The sequence below is a fragment of the Pleuronectes platessa genome, chromosome 10 (genome assembly GCF_947347685.1).
Source record: "Pleuronectes platessa chromosome 10, fPlePla1.1, whole genome shotgun sequence".
Taxonomy (NCBI): Eukaryota; Metazoa; Chordata; class Actinopteri; order Pleuronectiformes; family Pleuronectidae; genus Pleuronectes; species Pleuronectes platessa.
Genome location: NC_070635.1, coordinates 13,826,706 through 13,849,130, shown reverse-complemented (window position 1 = coordinate 13,849,130; position 22,425 = coordinate 13,826,706). Strand labels below are relative to the sequence as shown.

At 41.9% G+C, this 22,425-nt stretch overlaps 1 protein-coding gene across 2 annotated transcripts; it reads left to right on the top strand.

Annotated features, from left to right (window-relative positions):
- The first annotated feature begins 190 nt into the window (after positions 1–190).
- Positions 191–20,711, top strand: si:dkey-12j5.1 (uncharacterized). 2 transcript variants are annotated; one of them, XM_053432623.1, is made up of 11 exons: positions 191–411; positions 554–663; positions 755–901; positions 1,034–1,186; positions 1,702–1,814; positions 1,911–2,034; positions 3,224–3,316; positions 4,185–4,253; positions 9,070–9,123; positions 13,365–13,517; positions 20,343–20,711. In XM_053432623.1, exons 1-11 carry the CDS (start codon positions 345–347, stop codon positions 20,514–20,516), a joined length of 1,257 nt encoding a protein of 418 aa, XP_053288598.1. In that variant the 5' UTR covers positions 191–344; the 3' UTR covers positions 20,517–20,711. The 2 variants fall into 2 exon arrangements, with proteins under 2 accessions (XP_053288598.1, XP_053288597.1); XM_053432622.1 differs by having other exon boundaries at positions 1,699–1,814.
- The last annotated feature ends 1,714 nt before the right edge of the window (positions 20,712–22,425 follow it).

Below are 22,425 nucleotides of genomic sequence, written 5' to 3'. Positions count from 1 at the left end.
GCCCACAAGCAAAAGCGCTTGATTCGTTTAAAACGTGCCTTTTAAAACCCGGAAACACAAAGTTGTGGTGGTGGACTCTCAGCGTCAAAAGAGGCGCGAAGTGTTTAATATGACGGACAGCTTAAAGGTAAAATCATACTTGTGTCAGTGTGACTTTTTCGACCGGCAGTAATTATGTCTGCCTTCGGCTTCCGGAGCATCCACGCAGTGACCGCTCTGCGCATGCGCTCTGCCTGCCTCCATACCATCAGCTGCTGCTCTCCACGCGTGTCTCACATTTACACTGTTGTTAAGTCTGTTTTCAGGCTGAATTTGTAGGAATATAAGACGCGTTGTTGTCCAACATGGGAGGACAGGCTAAAGGGAAGAAGAAAAGTAAACCGAAGAGGAACGAGAACCGTCCCAACAGGGGTGAGTGGCTCTGGCATTTACTGTATACGTACCGTCAATCTCAGAAACAACAGGTTGACCACCATATTCGCTTGTTTTTGCTTTGATTGGCCTCGGGAAAACAAATCATAACGTCACACTCTCACTTCTCTCATCACAACAGATGCAGGAATTGTGGGATTGACGCCTCAGGAGCGGATGAAAGTCAGAATGCATGAAAAAGCCAAGAGGAAGACAGCTGAGAAGTACCCTGTGCTGCAGCTACTGGAGAAGGTAACAGCATCCCCTGTGACAGACACGTCTTTGCCATGTCTTTAACATGCGTTCGTGTTCCTTATATATCATGTGATGATGTGTTGCACAGACAGAGGAATGCATGGACAGCTTGGACTTTGAGATGGCTGGTCTTTTCTGTCAACGAGCCCTGGATGTGGAGCCCACCAACCTCCAAGCTCTGGATATGCTGGGACACATCTGCTCTGAACTAGGAGACACACTCAAAGCTAAGGAAATATCCTTGAAATCGTATTGTTCCTGTCTTGTTTTTGTGCATGTCTCTGATTCAGTCAGTTCACCGCTGGGATGTATCTTTACTGCTTTAATGCGGTGATGGTTGTTGACACTTCCTTAACTGAGGCTTTAAGCTTTCCTGCGTGCAGTGGAGCTGAGCCCCGATGAAGGCCACAGTAAGTACATGTACCTGGGACAGATCCACACAGGTCAGGAGGCTGTGGACTACTACACTAAAGGGATACAGGTCCTAATGTCTGCATTGGAGAAACAAGCAGAGACAACAGTGAGTGCACAAACACACAGACACGCACACACACACACACACACACACCCTATATGGTTTACATAAGGTTTACAGATGGAAAGGAAATGCTATTGTACTTAAATCTTAATGCTACTGTATTATTATCTATCTACACAAGAGGGTGCTGTTGGACAATTAATGAATTTGTATCTATCTGTCTTGAATCATATATCCATGAACATCCTCTGGGCCTTATTTGGACTATGAGTTATTAAAATAAATATCTTGGCAGTTTGAAGTCAACCCAAAAATTGATGAGAAATGGAATGAGAATCGTTGACATATAAGCCTCTTCATGAATTTCGTAAAAATGTTTAGAAGAAAGACAATTAGATTTTTTATAATTATTTACAGTCTTGTTCTTAAGTCAGCGTACACCCTAACCCTAACCCTTTTTTTGGGTTAGGGTTAGGGTGACTGTTCAATATCTTTCCATTGATCAGGCTTGAAGGAACTGTTTAAAATAAATCATATTCCCTCTGCTCTTTCAGCAGGCTCAGGCCGGAGCTACTTCTCGGGAAGCAGATGAGGACTCTGAGCTCCCAACAGCGAAAGATGTTAGCGCAGCCTACTGCTCCGTCGCTGAGATTTACCTCACAGACCTCTGGTGCGGCTGCAAACAGAGTTACCCTCTTGACACAATTAACCCCTTTTATTGTTACTGCTTTTTAATGTGCGTGTTTGTGTGTGTGTGTGCATGTAGCATGGACGAAGGAGCTGCAGACAAGTGCAGAGAGCTTGTCGAGAAAGCATTACAGTATCACCATGACAACCCTGAGGCTCTCCAGCTCATGGCCAGTTACCTGTTCAGTACAGAGAAAAACCAGGTCAGTACACACACACACACACACACACACACGCACACACACTAATGCTCAGGATGAGTTATCACCATATTAAAGCAGGAATCTGCTGAGTTAATTATTCTGAGCAAATTGAATTGTATGCCATTAATCAGCAATTGGACACTTGCATTAACATGCACATACACAGACAGGTCACGCCAATAGAAATGTTAATTACTGGGCAGATCACAGAGGTCATATAGTCATCTGATGAAGAGAAAGAGATGAGGAAGCAGCGTCCTCAACTAAATTTAGAAAATTGCACAGTATGCAGCATCTGACATTGAAGTTATCAGAATCTCTTTGTCATATTTATAGATACTATTTATATAAATCTGATTGTACTCATTTGTTGTACTTTCCAACTGTTATTAAAGGCGGATTCATTCAAGGCAGAACATCTCGGAGAGAATCCTTTCTGCTGGAATATATGCACCATTTTCTCTCTGAACGAACTTGCTCTGTGCTTACTCTTGAACTTTTCAGGTCACCGATGTGTCTTTGAGATTTGTAAAACAGACAATTTCCTTCTGTCTCACAGTTCTCATATGCTGTAGAAAAGATATGCAATAGCTGCAGGGTAGACATCAATATTTACATACACAATAACCTTTTCCTGAGCTTTCTTGGAACAGTTCCATACAGGGGGTCAAGATATAGTGAAAACGGTCATCTCTGCATATTATCCAGAGTAACCAGTGCATTGTTTGTGGAAAAAGCAAATCGTCTCAGGGCAATTGTAAAATCAACAGTCTTTGTGTTGGCATTGTGTCAGCAGGGGATATCTCAAAACTTGGACATTGCCCTGAACGTTGCCCTTGATGCTCATACATTAACAAAACCTTTCAGATACGGTAGAACTGAAGGGTATCGGAATACTAGCTGTAATACTCGCTGTAAGCTGCAGGGGTCAGACTGACTCCAGATTCACAAATCCCAGCATCTCAAATCGAGCAGCCAAAGTCCTTCTACAAATAGTGAGGGGAAATAATTAAGAATAAAAATAACTAAATTAATATTAGATTAATTCAGAGGTCATTGACATACATAGAACATTTAAGAGTTAGCCTGTAGCGGTGAAACTCTGACTTGTGTTTGTCTGTTTGGTTTGTGTATGTGTGACAGTAGTTTGAACATGTTGACATACATGCCTGTAAATTGCACTCCTCAGGAAGGCAAAGAATACCTGTTGAAGAGCGTCGGATTGTGGCTTCCCGCCCAGAAACAGAGTGCAGCTTCCTCCAGCACAGACGAGCACATGCAGGTGAGTTGGTGCTGTGCTTAGTATTTTTTTTTGTTTCTGACAGCAACCAGGTCTCATAAGATCCCAGGTTTATTTATAAATCACTTTCAACTAACAGGATTGTCACACTGTGCTTTCCGCTGAGCACAAATATAAGGACACCAGTAGAGATGAAAAAGTAAGAGATAATAGAATGAGGGATAATAACAAAATAAAAGACGGAACAAACGCTTCATAAATCTGTGTGGCTTTGTGGGTGCGGGTGTGTGCCGGTTTGTGAAGGTCTGTGTGAAGAGAAAGCACAAAGCAACACAAGAAAAAAGGTCTCAAGGATAAAGTAAGCAAACGACTAAAGGGAATCCAACAAAGAGAGAGAAATGGCTGTAATGTCAAAGTTGTGATGGGAAATGAATTACTCCAAATAAATGTTAGCAGAGTTTACAATGGAGGCCTCTGCCAGATTTATGAGAGTGGTGCAAGATGATAAGATAAAAATCGCTGTTATGTTGTTTACTCTATTTATTAGAGCAGGTCGACTCCTCTGTGATTATCAGCTACATTTTATACAGCGAAATCAGGTCTTAATGAACAGACAAAAAACCCATGCAATATATTGATGTGAATTGTTACTATGAGGAACTGAATACATATAATAATCACTTTTAATACCCTGAATTTTTACATTTGTGTTTTTATATTAGACTGTGATGTGTCCACTTGTCTGTATATTACTTTATGTACCACTGGGACACTTCATTTTATTTAACTGTACACTGTTCAATGACAATGAAGGCATTGAACAATAAATTGAAACTATCATGTTGGTGAATGCTTGTATATACAGATACTGCATAGGTGGCGATCTTGTCCTCTTCTCTTTTTATCCCAGAGTGAAGTCCCCCCCTACGAGTCTCGCATCACCACGGCCAAACTGCTCATCGAGTCTGAGGAGTACGAGGTAAAAAATTGTTCTCCAAAAGTGCAAATTTCTGCCGTTGTCGGTCTATGTATTTATAACAGCAGGAACGCAGCTTGGCGTGTGTGCATGTGTGTGCGTTTGTTTTCCTGTGTTTGTGCACTTTCCTTTTCTAGTGAATAGCACTGAAGGTGGAAAGGCCTTGTCTGGTGTTTATCCCCTCCAGAGTTCAGTGTCAATAATTGAAGAGTGGTATTTACTGAGAGGGGCAGGGGTGAGGGGGCAAGCGGTGGACGAGAGATGGGGAGAATAAACAGGGGGAAAAAATAGGAATCTTTATTATTCTGATGAATTGCTGCCATTTCTGTCAGTGCCCTTGTCTAGATAATCACTCATCAGTTCCAGTATTAATGAATCTGGTTTTAGTGGCTCAGTAGCTTCAGTTCAGTGCTTAAAATAAACTCTAATAGTCATTAACGTTAACACTTTAATCCATTTTCCCTGCTTGCTCACACACACACACTCACACACACACACACGCATTCCTGCCAGAGCTGCATTTATACGTTTGTGTGTTTATTGGAGAGATGGGCTGTCAGGTGTATCAGTAAAATGACAACGTTTCGGTCCATGGTTTCTGACGGGTCGTTTGTCTTCATCATCCCGTCGGTGTCATCAAGCCCGAAACACAAACCGCATCCGTTTTGCGAGCACTTCAGAACATGAATATTTTGCTGTGCACACACATGTTTGTAAACATCATGGCACAATTTTGGTCATATTTGCTCTCAGCCATCAGCTATTTGAAAGTTTGTGACGGAAATCGAGTTAAAGGGTGGAAGCAGAGAAGAAGCGAGATATTTTCAAATCCGCCTCTTTCTCCCAAACTGGGACTTTGCTTGAATTTGATAGGAACATCCTCTCTTCTCATTTCCTTCCTCTGCTCCTTTGTCACACACACACACACACTCACTTTTGTGCTCACCATCTTTCCCTGTGGACTATAAATCTATTCACAACCCTGTGTAAAGTTGTGTACTTCCAGTCTGTTGAGTTATTGGTTTGATGGCTACCCTCATAGCTGTGAGTCAGAATACGAAAACTTGTCTGTATATTTTCCCCTGTTGAAACTTCTCTTTGGTCTTTCAAACTTAGCCATGAGTTTGATTAAATATATTTAAACGCTTATTTCTGGTTAGTTCACTGTAGAATTGAAGGAGTAGCAGCACATCAACGACTTTCTTTGCCAAAAGCACTTCACCTCTCTCTCGGTTGTAGATTAGATTATTTGTCTGATGATTTCAGTTCGGCTTTTTACATTCAATCCACTATGTTGGTTGAGTTTGAATGGAAGTAAATCAGGAAATTCCTAAATAAATAGTTGTACCATGATTACCATGGCAACAGAATCAGGATGTATCATATCATCTTGATAGTTATGGGAAAAAAACTAACTGTGCAATGTTACAAAATTATATTTTTCTGATAGCTGACATTCTATTAGTTGGGGATTTTTGACAGGCAGACCAAAAAAAAACAAAGAGCAGAAATATAATCAAAGAACAGATGTTTTACACATCCACAGAAACAACTTGGGGAGAAGAGTTGAAGCTGGAGTGCAGGGAATCTATCTAGGCTACAAAATAAGAGCAATGAGCCAAGCTTTTTAAAAGAGAGATTTCTGGTTAAGTTTGTAAGCGGAGAGCAAAAGAAAAGCTTAACGAGGAAATAATATTCTTGATGAATTGAGAATATTATGGTGCTTGAGTTACTTATAGCAGAAGGTCAAGCTCATGGAAACCATCACATCAACTGATGGTAAGAGTTAGATGATGCAATTGTCCCATGGTCTTTGTAAGTAGACCGTGGGTTAATGAATTCATGAAAACATCAGTTACGCGGCTGCTGCTCATTTCCCCAGTCGTCTCTTTCACTAAGATGTGGATCTGTGCCACTTAATGTAGAAGAGGATGAAATTGCTTATTTTTCCCCTCTTGTTTTTTTGTGGAAAAACACTTGAACATTTCCCAAATCTGTCCATGACTTCTATAAATTGAGTCAGAGCTTTTTAAAGTGTTTCTGAGGCCTATTCTGTAGATTTAAAGCGGCTATTATTATTGACTGGGTAATGGTTGACCACTGATTGACTGCAGTTTAAATCAGATAACGTTATGGATTTTGGACGCTCGATGCAGATACCTATAGGAGGCAAAATTCTTTGACGGGAGTATATCAACCAATCTTAATTGTAAATTTAGGCTCCAGTTTAGATTTCTGATATTTTTCATTTTTTGGGGTTTGTTTTGTAAATCAAAACGCTGAATATCCACTGGTTCTATCTCTGAATATGAGAGAGTCTGTTGCTTTTATGTTTTACACCAATTTAAAATGAATGTGTTTGGGTTGGTCTGTTAAAAGAAGCAGTTTGAAGTTATGACTGTAGTGAATCTGAATTCATGCTGTATTGCTTTACTTGTTAATTTATGGTCTCTGCTTTATAGTAACAACTCAGCCCGCAGAGATCAGTCCTCTTACAGTCGGACACACACACACACACACACACACACACACATACTTATATATTACCATCATCATCACTGCCACTAATTGACTTGCCACACAGCAGACAGACCGTCTCCACTGACAGTCATTAAGGTGTGTGTTTGTTGTACTTATCACAGTGACTGATGGGGAGGTCTTTCTGTATCGTTCTCGTTTTCTTTCATGCGTCACCATTTTAAATTACAGTTCTTTCAAATTAGCTCACAATGGAACACAACTTGTACTTTCTAATTCTGCTTGGACACACAGTTACCACTGACATCCCTAGGATTTATTTACCTAAGTGCAGACGCCACTGCGCGCACGTGTGTGTGTGTGTGAGATACGGCTTGCCCTCACTTGTAAAGTAATTTGTCTTTCTCCTGTCTCTGCTGTGTGCTCTCCGGTAAAATGATTCTGTTAAACAAAATTGCCTGAAGATTACACACAAACACACGCACAAACTGCACACACACACATACACAGTGGCCGTTATAAATTACTCTCTCCCCAGAGTCCTGCTTCCTTTTCTTTAACAGATATTGAAATAAAGAGGACAACATGTACGTGGAGGCTTTGGCGTGTGTGTGTCCTTGCAGTGCATTATTGCTGTTCATGGACCAGTTTTACATTGTTTATTAAGATGCTTTTTTGAACCCGTCCAATTTTTTCTTCGTATTTACCCCCTCTCTTCCACTTATCTTCACAAGAATATTAATCTTGTTGTTGTTGTTGAGCGTGAAGCGGCTTAAGAATCTCTGAATCTTTAATCACTTGCCCCTGGGTTGACCAGTGTGCTAGTAAGGAGTGCAGATGGAGAAGATATAATGGTTATCATCGCTCACTTATCCTGTCTCCCAGATAGCTCTCGTTGCACTTTTTTGCACCAAAACCGCCTCCTCTATCAGTTGTTTAACACCCAGACAGATCTTTGCTCGTATCTATTAAATCGAGAGCTTGGGTTGAATTACAGTGTGTGATTGTGTGTGTGCGTGCTTGCGTGTGTGTGTGTTTGTGGATGTGTGTGTCTGTCACGTTGGTGTTATGCGCTGAAAATGAAGCGGATAATTCAAACGCTGGGCAGGAATCCATTCATCATCAGCTGGGATTAGGTGTTTTTGTTTGTGTATTTTTAATCAGTCATTAATTAATTAAGGACAATGGGTTTTTCAGCTTATAATTGGTCTAGCAATCAATCACCCGACTTCCTGACACTCACATTTGCACAGCCTCAGCGGCATCCTCTCAATTAACCTGGCTCTGCCTCACTCTTCCCAGACAACACGCCTCTTTATCGCCACCGGAACCACACAGGCTTAATGAAAGGAGAACTCCAAAGAGCGAGAGGGGAAAAACTCGGAAGCTCTCCAGCTAATAAGACCGCCTTAACAAGGAACAAGAACTGCTTGTTGTGCTCACTGTTGTGTGTAGCTTTGTTACGGTGTGAAACTGTGTGGTAGTGATTGAGTCGAGCGTGCGTGCGTGCGTGCGCAGGCGTGTGCATGTCTTTTATTCTTGCCCTTCACCACGGGTGATTGGCTAACAGTCGCCTCCTACCTGAAGTTGACAAAAATCAATACATCATCACCTGGGGCCTCATATACACACATACAACCACACACACACACACACACACACACACACACACACACACAAGGCACAACCACAGAATCAGCAAGGGGGGAGGCAGAGCAAAACAAACACACAGCCTACTTTAGTCGGGGTCTGTTTTCTGTAATAGAAACTTCCCACAGAAACTGACCCAGACTGTGACGCACTATAGCAAAGGTCACCGAACATTAAACTCCTTTGAGACCGCCAACTCTCTCTCCAGGACACTATCGAGAGGAAATCTGAGGAAAAGGTTTGAGGTGGGGGAATAGAAATGGTGGCTCAAAGCTGATCTTTAGATTTATCATGCACCTTTTGGCTCGTTGTGGGTACTAAGAGTATATTGACCGTTAATGTCGGTAAATGGATTAGAAGGGCCATTGAACCTGGCAGCCAAAGTGACTATTGACAGCGCGATAAGCACTGGTGAGTGTGTCTATCGGTGGCCATGTCTGTTGTCTTGTTGATATCGACAAAGTCATGTCCACGGCACTCGCCTCATAGACACTTATCAGACCTTCTGATCACTGTGATTGATCGAGGTGCCTGGGAGATGCACAACACCCACGTGTTTGTCCTGTTGTGTTTGTCTCTTCTCTGCCACAGCCACAGCCCACAGACAGAGCACTATATGTCTGCACCGATGAATGTTATAAACTAAATGATAATTATAACATTTTTCTCTCTCCCATCTATCCTTCATTAGATGTCCGTAGACGTGTTGGAGGGTCTTCTGGAGGAGGACGATGAGGTCGTCCAGGTAAGCAATGAAATGGTGTCTCTGCTGTTTTATTCCAGTAAAAGATGGTGGTCAACTTGGTTTTCCCTCATGTTTACTTTTTATTTCCTATTTTTCTGTTCAAAATTCAGGAAAGTTTATTTGTGCAAAAATGAAAACATGGCAGAGATGCAAGATTTTAGTATTTTATAATGGGGTTTTGTATTTCCAGCAGCCCATTCATAGCCTGGTTCCAGACCTCTGAACCCTGTTGTCCTACTCATTGACAGCTGGCTACAGAAACAAACAACCAGCCGCAGCCTTGTAGGCGGGATTAAGAGTCAGAACTTCTTACATGTGTGACGGCTTCTATAGCAACACCTAAATCCTTACCATATCATTATACAGAATTATTTAATCTGCATATTTAATAGCCCCTGTGAAGTGCAACTGCATCTTTATCAGTTCCCTAACAGTATGGTGAAGTCAAGAGAAAACAAAAATACCCTTTTTTTAAGAAGAAATCGATAAATATGAAACAATTTCAGTCTTAATGAATGAAAAATAAAGGCAATATAGTCTTAAGAGTGCATTGCCTGTTTAAAATGTGTCTGATGGTGCGGGCTAATTGTTGAACCCGCACTAATCCAGCTCGCAGCTTTCTTGAGGGCATCATCCAAACAAACATAAATCATCCATTACAGAAACAGCCCATATTTACGGACGTATGGACCCCCCCCCCCCCCCGAAGGCGTGTGGAAGAAAACATCCATGTATAAATGCATAGGCTTTTAAACTGCAGCCTGGGATCCAAGCTCTCAAATCACTTGGTCTGAAAAGATACAGTAAATAAATGTTACACAATGAAATCAATTAAATGTCCAATGCGCAACACAGATAGGCATAAATTCTAATTATCATAAAGTCAAGACTTGATTTGAGAGTACAAAGCTGTATTTGTATATATACAACATGCTTATTCTCGGGTATTGCAGCGTCATACAGGGCAAAAGACACAAACTAAAGCTTATGTAAATTGAAAAATAATTTATAATCATAATAATAATATAAAAATCATATGATAGGATGGAAGGTGGATGATTGTATTAAGGAATACTAAGGATTATGTAATAAATTCACCATGATGTCGTTAAGAATGAAATAACATCATATTGTGTTGTAATATACTAATTAATATTAGAAATAACCACTTTAGAGAAGCGCTCATCCAAAAAACTTCACGGTTGACATTGCTCTCACAATACGCTCGGCAAGTCTGAGGTCGATCAGATTAGCAGATGTCGAAAAAATCGAACTAAAGGCCGATTCCTTCCTTCAATTGTATTGGATTTTCAGTTCTGGTCCGTCCGGTTTCATTAGTGTGATAGTTGTCATTCAACAAGATTACGTTATCTCTTTTTATGTATCTCTTTGCAGCCAGTCTTCATATTGTTATTATTATTATTATGCAGGAGCCTCTGCTGGATCCGAAAAAGACATCATCCCAATGTGAAAGAGACAGTTTCAGCCTGTGCACATAGTTGCTTTTGCTGAGCCAGCCACTCTCACTTTTGCGGTGCTTGGTGCTCACACACCGAGTACGACTGAGAACTTAAATGCTTATTAGACAGTGGCGTAAATGGCAGTTTTTTTTTCTACTGTGCTTTGGTCTGAGCTGTGTGCTGTCAGTGTGCCTCCAAATCCTCCCCGTCAGTAACAGAGGAAGTGAAGGTGTGCCACTGAGTGTCAGATAAAAGAAAACGGTGGTGTCTCTCTCCCTCACTCCCCCTTGGCTTCGGCACAAAAACACACACACACACACACACAGACACACACACACACACACCCCTCAGCTGACAGATTGAGAGCAGTCATCGGGGGGCTGAACTTTTAAACTCGCTCCAGAGACGCACAGCTGTGACACTCGATTTGAGCGGGCCCAGAGCCAATCACATGTGCATTCAGTCACCGCTTCTAATGGTCAGAAAGTGATTTGTCAGATCCCATCACGGTTTTGTAGGTAGAGTCACGTTTGTGATGTCAGACACACGTATGACTGACACATTCAACTAGTCTCTCTTCTTCCTCCTCCCCTCTTCCTCTCTCTCTCTCTCTTTCATTTTCTCTCCTAAACACAGAAGATAAGTTGTTAGCGCTCGCCTCCGTCTTCTAACTCTTGCATATCACAAAATTGGAGCCTTGCTTGTGTAAGTCTGCACTAACTACATAGCAGGTTCCTTGCAAATCTTGTTTCAAAGTTATTCCATTGCTTCCTGATGCTTTTGTTCTTCCTTCAGAGGCGCCATATGGGAACTAAGATGTGCCTCCGCTTTGAAATTACTACAGTTCTAGCGATTTGATTGACAGACGCAGCATTCATTTTATTATGTGTCCGCCTGTCTGGGGTTGTGGTCGGGTAAAGTGGATCCTCTGAAGTTGTTAATTAGCAAACTTTCTCATGTTTTAATTTTCAGTACAGATACATAAACCATCTTTACCACATACACAAATATTCCACAGTGGACCATCTGTGAAGAATGTTCCAGCCCTGTTCTCTCTGTTTTTGAAGACGCACAGCGGCTCTCCCTTTGTGAGGAAGTTCAAATTTGGAATTTAATCGCCCTAAATTCTATTCTTTCTCTTTGGAAAACACACATGAACCGTTTCCCCCCCCCCCCCCCGAAGGTCCTTTATTCACCGAAAATATTTTGTTGATAAAAAAATGTCATATGGGGGTTGTGAAACATTTCTACATTCCTCCAGTGCTGGCTCTGATAAGTGTGGCTGCAGGGGGTAGCCTCCCACTCAGCATGCGATGCAGCAAATCGGAATTCAGCGGGGCATGCCTTGATGTGTTTGTTAGCTAAATGGTTGATTTGGCAAAGGTGCAGGTCCCTTCTGCCTCTGCCCTCAATGAATAATGAATAAAGCTAATATTCGTATCTGGGTGCTTGAAGAACAGTGGGAGGGTTGAACTCTGGCCTCAGATGAGAGGCACGCACACACCTCCAAGTTCTTTGAGAGTTGACTATGATTGTGTAAAGAGGTGGAAGAGCAAGCATTGCAAAGTGGATGTGATTATGTTGAAGGGAAATGATGTGATAATGGAAAAGAAAGAGAAAAAGTTGATTGTGTTTTAACATATAAACTTCCAGTTAAAAAGATTATGCCTCCCCCGCAGTTTGAACTCTGTGGAGCAACAGGCTTATTTCAAAATTGTGTTTTCGTGTTTTCGAGCATAGATGTCAAGTGAACAGGCCCCTAACACCTAACTCTTGATGGTGCTCTCATGAATTAAGTGACGCTCACATATCGGTGGTTGTTATTTGCTACAGAAGCAGCTAAATCATTACCACATATTTGCCAACACATTGTGCTAAGCTCTGTGACACATTTTTGAACCCACGTCATGTCTGAAGAAAATCCTTCATCAAAAGCTTGACTCAGTAAATGAATGTTGCACAGGTCTGAGTGTGCAGATGTTTTTCTTCATTAAAGAGAAACTGTAAAAAAAGGGTGATATTCAAAAAAAGGAAACATGAGTAAACCAAATAACTACAAAGGTAAAGTTAAGCAATAACAAGTGTTTTCTATTTATTTTGTCAAGTGTGATGCAAATGTCATTAAACATTAGTCGCTTTGACTACCTCTTAATACACTTTTAACCAACAATTAGTTTTAAATCACTGTTTGTATGTAAACATTTTGTTTGCAAGATGTGGCACTAGGAAATAATATGCAGTCGGTGGGCGTTAAGATTAATGTGTTCAAAGTCACGTGTAGAAAATAGGAATTAACTGTAAGATGAAGAAACTATAAAAACTTTACTCCTGTAATTTAATAGCAAGCCAATATCCTCAACACAGCTTTTCAGACTGAAATATGATTTGGAGGATATTTGCCTGAGGAAATTTATTTTTCATTTTCTTATATTATGTTTTTGTTTATATTTCAGAAGAGTAATTTTATCTTTTTTGCCACAGAGAGATAAAAACAATATTGTAGTCACAGATTTGAATTCACAGTTAAGCTGCAGTATGGCACATTGTGTCGTTATATTCATGCAGCATATGTCAGGATTGTATGTGTGTGTGTGATTCCATGTCCTATGTGTGAAACCTGTTTGTCAGAGGAGGAAGTGGGATTTCATGCAGACATGCTCTGTGCGGGTCACAGATCTATTTCTCTCGTCAGTGTTCACTTTCTGCAACAAAGAGCGCTTTCTCTGTCTCATCACGCCTCCTGGCCCCACCCACCCATCTCTCTGTCTCTGGTCCTCCCAGGTGTGGTATCTCTCCGGCTGGGTGTGTTACCTCCAGCTGGAAAAATCAAAGGAGCAGCAAGAAATAGAGGGAAGGGAAGTGACGGAGGAGGAGACGGAGGAGTGGACGGCGCTGAAAGAGGCTGCCAGATCGTACCTGACCAACGCAAAGAAGGTAAAAACTCAAACAATGTTAAAGGAAGTTCAAAAAAATATATATATATATATCCTGTGTCTGCCCCAACATTTTGGTTTGTATCGTTCTAAATCCATTATGTACTTTTTGTGTAGTCCTACCTTATTACAAAGAAACCAACCAACCAACCAATCAAAACAAAAACACAACCTCCTTGGTGATAATAGTCATTAGTTATAAGATACTCCAAAACTAGCTCCGTCTCAACATAAGAATGCTGCTTAAATATGAAACGCACAGGTAATGATCTAATGTTACGAAATGTCAAATACTTCAAGTTTTGTTACACAGCTACATTTTCCCTATAATACTTAAAATGTTACGATAGTAAAAGTTATAATTTAGGATTTTTACTTTCAAAAGAGTACTTTTAAAGCTGTGCACTGTGCACGGCTACTGGGTACATTTGTAATACATGTCATGTAGATGAGACCACAGAAGAAGTTTAAGTACTGTGTACATGAGAGGATCCTGACTAAGCTTTATTGATGCTACAGAAATGCCTTTTTGTGTGGTCTCAAAGAGGTTTAAATCTACCCCTCTGTCTTATACATGCACACACACACACACACACACACACACACACACACACACACACACACACACACACACACACACACACACACACACACACACACACATACAGAGGAGCTGATGTGTCTCATTCATTCTGTCCTGCTGTCAGGGAGTAATGCTTCTATGGAGCAGTGATTCATGTTAGTCTAAAATCCAATAGGCTTGTAAATCAGACAGCACAGACTGAAGGATGGCAGGCCCCACCCTCTCCTCCCCCCCATCCCTCCTCACCCGACTCCCAACCCTCCCTCCGCCTCCCCCCTGCCACGTCGTGTTCCTCCACAGATGAGTAGGGGCAGCAGAGTGGCAATATATTGATGTCTGTCTCTCTGCCGAGCAGCGTAGTGACAGGCATGTCTAACCAGCATCCAGGGAGGATGTCCGCAGGAGAGACAAGAGGGAGGTGGGCTTTGAGCTGCTGAAAGGGAGGATGGGAACCCTGGGGTTGGAAATAAGAGAATAGTGTTTGCATTTATTTAAGCGGACAGTTCTGTGGCGAGATATAATAAAGGAAGGGCGAAATTTAAGCACTTAGCCACTTTTGCATTGTGAGGGACTGGTAAGAGAATTGGGTGAGCTGTCAGAGCGTGAAAAGTAAACAGCAGAGTTTCTTTGTGTGGGGAGTGAAGCAGCGATTAATGTGAAAGGTAAATGCTCAGAGTCCGTGAAAAGGTGAGGGGGAGTGGGAGAAAAGAAGAACCCCTCTTGCGGTGCACTTATTTTCTCTGGCTCTTTTCGCTCATATGTCTGTGCATCTGTGCCCTTTGTAGAAGACGTTCTCCCATGTTTATATCAGAGCTTTGTTTCTGAGCGTCACTATGACTGTTAATTATTAATGACGAGTCAGTCTGCTAGTTAAAATGGGCTCCAACATGGAAATGAGGCCTCAAAGCCCAACGGCTTGTTTTGGCTCTAGTCCACTTCTCTGCATACTTTATGACTTTGCTAAATTAATGCGTGTGTGTGGATGCACATATTTAATATGGGTTGTGTGGCAACTTGCATATCTAATTATTATTATTATTAAGAAATGTCCCAATTATTCAGCACTTCTCTGATCAGTACACGTGCACACACACACACACACACACAATGTATCCAGCTGAGATGAATTGAAAAGAAGGATGGCAAGAATAGATGAGTCGAGAGGACAAGAAAGAAGTGTAAGAGAGGCGGGTGGGGAGAAAAGAGAGGAGGCACAGAAGGGAACAGATTTGATGTGTGTCTCTGTGTGTATGTGTGTGTGTGGTAGGGAGCGGTGGGGAGCAGGGGGTGTTGCTGGTGAATAGCAGCAAGGGTAAAATCAATAGTAAACCGGACGTGAAATGGAATTTGAGTCTCTGCTAGATAGGGTGCGATCGAGGAAGGATCTGCAGTGTATGCACAGAGGACAATGGTATATACGTGCATGAGCCTGCATGTGTGTGAGTGTGCACAGAGGGAGTCCGGACAACTGGAGGTCAAAAGCTTTGCTATTTGATGAGGCTGAAGGTATCTCATGAGCACAGATTGTGGATTGGGCCGGTCTGAGGTGTGCTCGTCATGTAATTTTAATGCCGTCGCCTCCCGTGGATGTGCCTGGAGGACTGAGGTGGTAAGTTATGAGCATGTGTGTGAGCCTTTGACTCCGAGCGACATGCAGTGTTCACACTCGAGAGGGGTCTTGAGTCAGCCAATACCACACGTTACCAGTGAAGAAGTGTGTTTGTATGACGCACATGAAAGAAGTCATATAATTATTGTTCTCACTGATAGGGCCGTAGTCACCCAAAGTAAAATCTTTGTTGAAATTGTAAACAATCGTTTGATCGCAGGGAGGAATAATGGCCACATAGTGTCTTCTACATTAAAAACATTTCAAGCTTGTATTTTCTCAGCATATTAAACCATTTAAACTTAATTAGTTGAGGAAAAGTATTCCAGTTGTTATATTTTAACACTTGAAGCCTCAAGCACACAAAGTTGACGGATAATCGTCACACTGACTAGTCACTTTATCGTCTTTCGAGGATTTGTCTTGTTGGTTGTCGAGCTGTGAACCTACATTAGTTTTCACAGGATGTATCTCCCTCCTGCAGCCAAAAACAATGGATCAAACCTCCGAGGAGTTTCTCCTTATGAAATGAACACTGGGATTGTCCTACCTATGACATATGACAGCATATCGACCAACCTTGAGCTTGAATAATTGTAATGGATTTAAAAAGCTAGTATTTGCAGCACATTAAACAGGTTCAATTCAGGAAAAGACATTTTCCAGCTCTGATATTTTCACACTCTAAGCCTAAAGCAATAAACACAGTGAGTCATAACGCTGTTGGTTGTTGATCTCTGAACCTCCATTAGTTTTCACAGGATGTCTCTCCCTTCTGTTGCTGAAAACAGTAGATTAATCCACTTTTGATTAAAGGTCCTTTGTCCTTATTAAAACAACAGCGGCGATTGTCCGACCAATGGCAATTTGGTCGGATAAGATAATATCAACCAACTGATTGACCAGTGGAACAGGTTCAGTCCCACTTACTTATCAAAACTATGTATTTCAGTTTGGTCCCAAAAAAGGGATGGAAAGAGCAGGTTTCAGAAAACAAGAGAGAAGTTGAGAGATGGGAAGCAGGGAAGATTTATTCTGCATTAATAGCTGGGTGTGAGAGTGCGAGGAAGTGTCCATCTCCTTGACAGGCAGGTCATTTGGGGAGAGTGTGCGAGCGAGGGAGTGCACGAGGGGAGAACGGTCAGGAGACGAGCAGGGGGGATGAAAGCATCAGGACATGAAATGAAAGAAGAGGTAAAAAGAAATGGGAAGTTGAGCGTAGATGTCGAGCAGAAGGTGAACAATGATGGAATGATTAGTCTCTCAGCACCTAATCAGCCTCTTTTTATTCTGCTATGTGAATTGTCTATAAAGGTTTCGAACATGAAATGAAGGGGAACAAATTTCTCGATGAAGCGTACATGAGTGCTTATTATTACACCTTTGTCTATTCCATACTGGGAAAAAGACACAGATGATCTATACTGAGCTGAGTCATAAATGCTTCCGGAGAATTAAAGTACATATGTGAGAAAAAAACAACCTTTGTAAGGTCAGCACTTATTTTTGGTTGGGAGTAAATGTGTACTTTTCTAGCTGTCATTTCTCCTGTCAGCAAGAAGCCCATGGCAGGTTGCAGCACAATGGCTTCAACCCGAATTAGACCTCATTGAGAGCCTGACGTTCTTTTTCTTCTCTAAATTGTCCATGTGAAGGGAACACAATTCTCTTATGTGCTAAATTATATTGACCTGTTCAATACGTTGACCTCGAATTGGAGACATTTGTGTTGTAATATTAAAGTCAAACCTTTCGACTCTTTTGTGCGCACGTTTCTTCACTGGGAAATCTGCCATGTCAATACACACTGCATCAGACATGCACTAAACTCCGCTCACTTGTTGGTGTTGATGACATCTCAAACATGCCGCAGCAACACAACCTGAATTTATCAAATATCCCAGGATAAAAGACGATTAGGGCTGATGTCGATGTGCTGTAAACACTGTGGTTTCTGCAGCAGTATTTGTACATCATGTCCTGCCTCCTGCTCTACCCGGCTGAATGTCCTGGAAATGTTGCTGTGATGTGTATAAACCAGACAATCTAATGTCTTCCTAAATGAAAAGCTGCATGTTTTTCGGACATTTTCCGCAGTTTGAAAACAGCTTAGCGGTCTAGAAACCTGGACGTCTCACAAGAACTGCAAGTTGTTGCCTTGTTTAGGAATTAGTTCTGGAAATACATTGAATTCAATGATATGCTTAGCAAACAGAGAGATACATCCATTAGACCAACCGTGGCTCACTCGCAGTGACAGCTCGTCCACCATGAGAAATGGTATCCATTTAAGATGAAAACGTTTTAAAGTACAAATAAGAGTATTAGGTTTACCATGTGTGCCTTTTTGGTTTGTTCTGTGAGCATCCTAAACGTTTCTTATTGATATAATGCCCATAGAGATGCCATTAGCTGGCAGGTTCTATTTAAAATATTGGACAACGTTAAATTTTTATGTTGTGATTTAAAGTCCTCTGGGGACTTTAAATGTTTGCACCCATTTGTTTCATGCCAAATCCTCCAAGATTTGTCTGCATGTCACACCCTCCCGACTTTTACTCTTCCACTAAATAGATTTTGACATTTTTGTGCATTAAAAGTCAGTAGTATTTCACCTCAGGGGAATATGAATGTCTACATCATATTCCATGTCAGTCCTGTCAATAAATGTTAAGGCTGGAATGAGTTGGTGGACCAAGCACAAAGACCAATGTTGCCATGGTACTAGCATTGCTGAAAATGAATAGTGAGAGGACAATGAGAACATGCGTGTCCATGCACCCCTGTGTGTGTGTGTGTGTGTGTGTGTGTGTGGGTTTGTGTGTGTGTGTGTGTGTTTGTGTGTGAGTGTGAGTGAGTTCTTATGGCGGTGGTCAAGTGTGCTTTGGGCCGTGACTCAGGCCTTGAAAGTAGAGCAAAGTGGACCATGAAAAAGTTATACGATTACACACTCGCACGCTCTCACAACACACGCTCTCCCTCCCTTTCTCGGCAGCTCTCTGGGCCGTGAAAGTGAGAAGAGAAAACATTGGCTGTTGTAAATGAGAAACGCTTTGTGTCTTATGCGACGGCGGTGCTGATGTCAGCAGCGCTCGACACGGAATGTGTAAAGAATAGCTCCTGTTTGTTTAGTTAGCTAAAAGCAGAGCCGTGAATAATCACGTCCTATCGATCAGGAACGCTATAGTATTGATTTGTAGTAAATATCCCCACCTACTGTATTCACACACTTTCCAATTAGCGTTGTGTAGAGTAGACGTTCAGTGTTTTCACACGTTCACTTACATCGTTTCTATTTATAAAAAGACATCTCGTACCCTAAGCTTTAATGCGCAATTATTCTCGGTATTGAGTCGAGCATATTGTTATTGCACCTTGTATTCTGAGTGTTCGTCCTGGATAAACATCTCCAGGCATTTCAGAGTGACACTGGCAGAATTAATAATCTGTGTGTGTGGGTGTGGGTGTGGGTTTGTGGGGGGTGTTCTGACGAGGCTGAGAGGGTCAGCCTATCTCCCGTATCAGTCCCTGGGCATGGGTCACGCTCCAGCTCCCTAGAGCTCCAACCTGCCGAGACTGCAAGCCCTTAAAACATATACACACACGTACACACACACTCACTCTCACACTCCAAATGAGTTCCCATGGGACTACGTGTCTCCTGTCAGGACCTGCTGTTGCTTAGAGACTGGTCCCAGGGCAAAGCAGTCACACACACTCTTCCTCACTCTCCTGGCCTCGTTACACTTTTAGTAAGAATGATGATGGCACTCTGCTTCTTATTGTCCCTAAGCTCAAGTAAATGTGTGTTTGTGTGAGTTCCTGTGTGTTTTTAACCACATTTTGGTCGACTCAACATAATATTTTTCCTAGATCACATAAACCATTCCCCACTTACCCTCTTTTTTTTCTTTCTAGTTTTGCTTCTAGAAATAAAAGCAAAAAGCCTAAATCGCCACATCAGTTCCACTCAGTACATGCACACACAGAAACACAGCGTTGTGCTCGCCGTCCTTAATGCTAGCACCAGTAGTTTTATCACCAGCTCCACTTTGAGTTCAGTAATTATACACATGCAGAGTATTTTACTGAGATAAATCTGCTGGCTTCTTTGAGGACGGGATGTTTTTATCTTGCATTTTCACGCCTTTTTCACTGAGATAACAAACATGTGCACATATCCATATGTGCTCCGAGATACACTCAGCGTTTGTGCGCATTGCATGTTGCAACAGCACGAGGACGACAAATGGCCTTTTTTTTTTGTCTCCTATTCACATGAATGGTGTTTCAAAAGTGCTGATTTGCCAAATGAAAGACAAAAACTGTTTACCAGCGTTTTGCACGCCATGAGTGCCTCGCTGACGGAAAGCAGCTGCTGTTGGATATTTCAGGCGGCCTAACCAGCACTTAGAGACTTCAAACCTCTGGGCTGCTCACTTCCCTCAACTCCATCCTCCCGCTTACTGATGCTGTAGTGATGCAACAGAAGAGCCTCTCTCAAGAGTCTTTCCATCACTTTATCTAATGTCTTGTATTTATCCACTTTACTCTCAACATTTCTGCTACTGAGCCCACTTTCTACCGATTTCACACTACAATACTTTTTTTATTTTGATTTCCCTCTCTCGCAGCTGTACAGTAAGCTGCGATGTGATGACCAGCCCATTTTGGAGCACGTGGAGAAGCTGCTCGGCGAGCTGGGCGGAGAGATGGAGGCAGAGGAGGAAGACCCAGCGCTTGATGAGGATTATGAACCCTCTAGTGATGAAGAGGTGGACAACCCAGATGCCCCAATGGAATACTGACCACACCCCTGTTGTTTGTACCATGTGATTTCACTTATCACCATTATCCCTCTAGTTTCAGTGTTACCCTGTGCTCTCTTAAGTGCCTTTTTACCGGTTATCCTTTGTCACCCATGTATCAGTGATGAAATCTGACGATGAAATGATATGCACACCAAAAAAAACGAGTGATATTAAAAGCTTCAGTGTACTCAATCTCTTTGAGGTCAGTTGTTTTAATGTTTTCGGTGAAATAAGGGCCCGCCTGAGTAATGCTTCCCTTAATCACGTTGACAGAATCATGTTGATAAAAGAAATTAGTTCTCGAGCTTTACATCTCACCAGCGGCAAGAGCAAAACTATTTTAAACGCTTTTACTTTCATACACACCCACGCATGGTTTCTATAAGCAAAGGTAAAAAAACACACATATACAGACAAAAGAAGAACAAAGGCAGCACATTAATTACTCGAGCTCTTCCTCAGCTCAGCAGCAGCAGTGTTTCCCTCTCCGGCTGCAGCAAAGTGAAACTTCTCATTGGGTTTTGTAAGCCATGTTGTCTACCAACAAACAGTTAATGCTTTATGTGTAAAAGCCCATCTACTTCAACTTTATGTGGAGTGCTTGAAATTTGATGCCTTTCAGTTTATTCTCCTGCTTTGGATTTTGTTTTTACCCCCGTCTCTCTCCCCTTTGGTGAACTCATTGGATTCAGCAGGACCCGACACAAAAGAGAGAATTTGACATCGACTTATGCAGCAGAGCTTTTTTCTCTCCGCTGTTCAAAGTGTTTGAAAAGGGAGAAACATTTTGGCAACTGAGCTATTTTTCTTTTTTAAATTTAGTTTTCACATCGCAGCTTTTATAAATTCTCCAACAGGGTTACGTGGTTTAATGCATTGGCGGAATAATGGGCCGATGCTTTTCCCTTCCTTTCAAATTTGTTACACTTTAGTGAAGAGGCAGAGTTTGTACATCTGAGTGGAAGACAGATACACAAACCGCTGCACACTGAGGACAAAGATATGAACATTTCTACATATTTTTATAATCAAGAAAATAAATCCACATATAAGACCGCACAAAAATTGGCTGTTTTCAGCCCAGAGATGTACGACTGAAAACTTTTACAAGTATTAGAATCTTCTTTGCACATTACAGACCCTTTTATCCCCAAATCTCACACATACATGCCATTGCAAAACTGGGAAAACGCAACACACCACGGACATCCAGTGTCGTGCAGCCTCTCTGTGGAATCTCATCAAAGTTAAACAGAAACCTTATCTGAGATCCTGCCCCTGATAGTGACCCAGCTGTGAGTTGTGAGGCATTTTCTCCCCAGATGCCTTCAGCTGTAAAACACATCCGCTGCAGAGTATTTGAACTTGCACTATTCCTGTACACAAACGCAATACACCACTGATATTCACGGTGGTGCTGCCTCTCTGGAGAATTTCCCAACAGGTAAATGGGACCTCTATCTGCGATCCTGCTCCTGATAGTGACCTGGCTGCATGGTGATAGGCCTGTTCGCGAATACATGGGTCCAGATACCGTGATCCAATTGTGCATTTGTGTTCAGGGAGCATAAAATATAGCTGAGGAGAAAATGTGTGGACATGATGCTGTGTGTGTGTGTCTGTCCTTTATCATAGTTTAATGTGATATGATGTGTTCCTATTTGTGAAACTGGGCTTTGTTCAGAAATATTCATGTCAGCGATGTTTAGTGTATGATAATGCACCAGGAGTACAGGCCTGGGGGACTGGCTACCTGGAGCAGTGCTGTCATCTAACGTTTGGCTTTATAATTAAAATGGTCTCTGGTGTGTGCACATGTTTTCTACATTTATGTATGTGTGTGTGTGTGTGTGTGTTCCAGCTTGTGTCCATGTGGCTCATCTGCAGTGCAGTGTGATTAATGACT

Coding starts and splice junctions, on each gene's coding strand:
- si:dkey-12j5.1 (XM_053432622.1), top strand. CDS start 345: ATGGGAGGACAGGCTAAAGGGAAGAAGAAAAGTAAACCGAAGAGGAAC. Junction 902..1,033: donor ACACACTCAAAGCTAAGGAA/ATATCCTTGAAA, acceptor CTGAGGCTTTAA/GCTTTCCTGCGTGCAGTGGA. Junction 13,518..20,342: donor ACCTGACCAACGCAAAGAAG/GTAAAAACTCAA, acceptor CCTCTCTCGCAG/CTGTACAGTAAGCTGCGATG.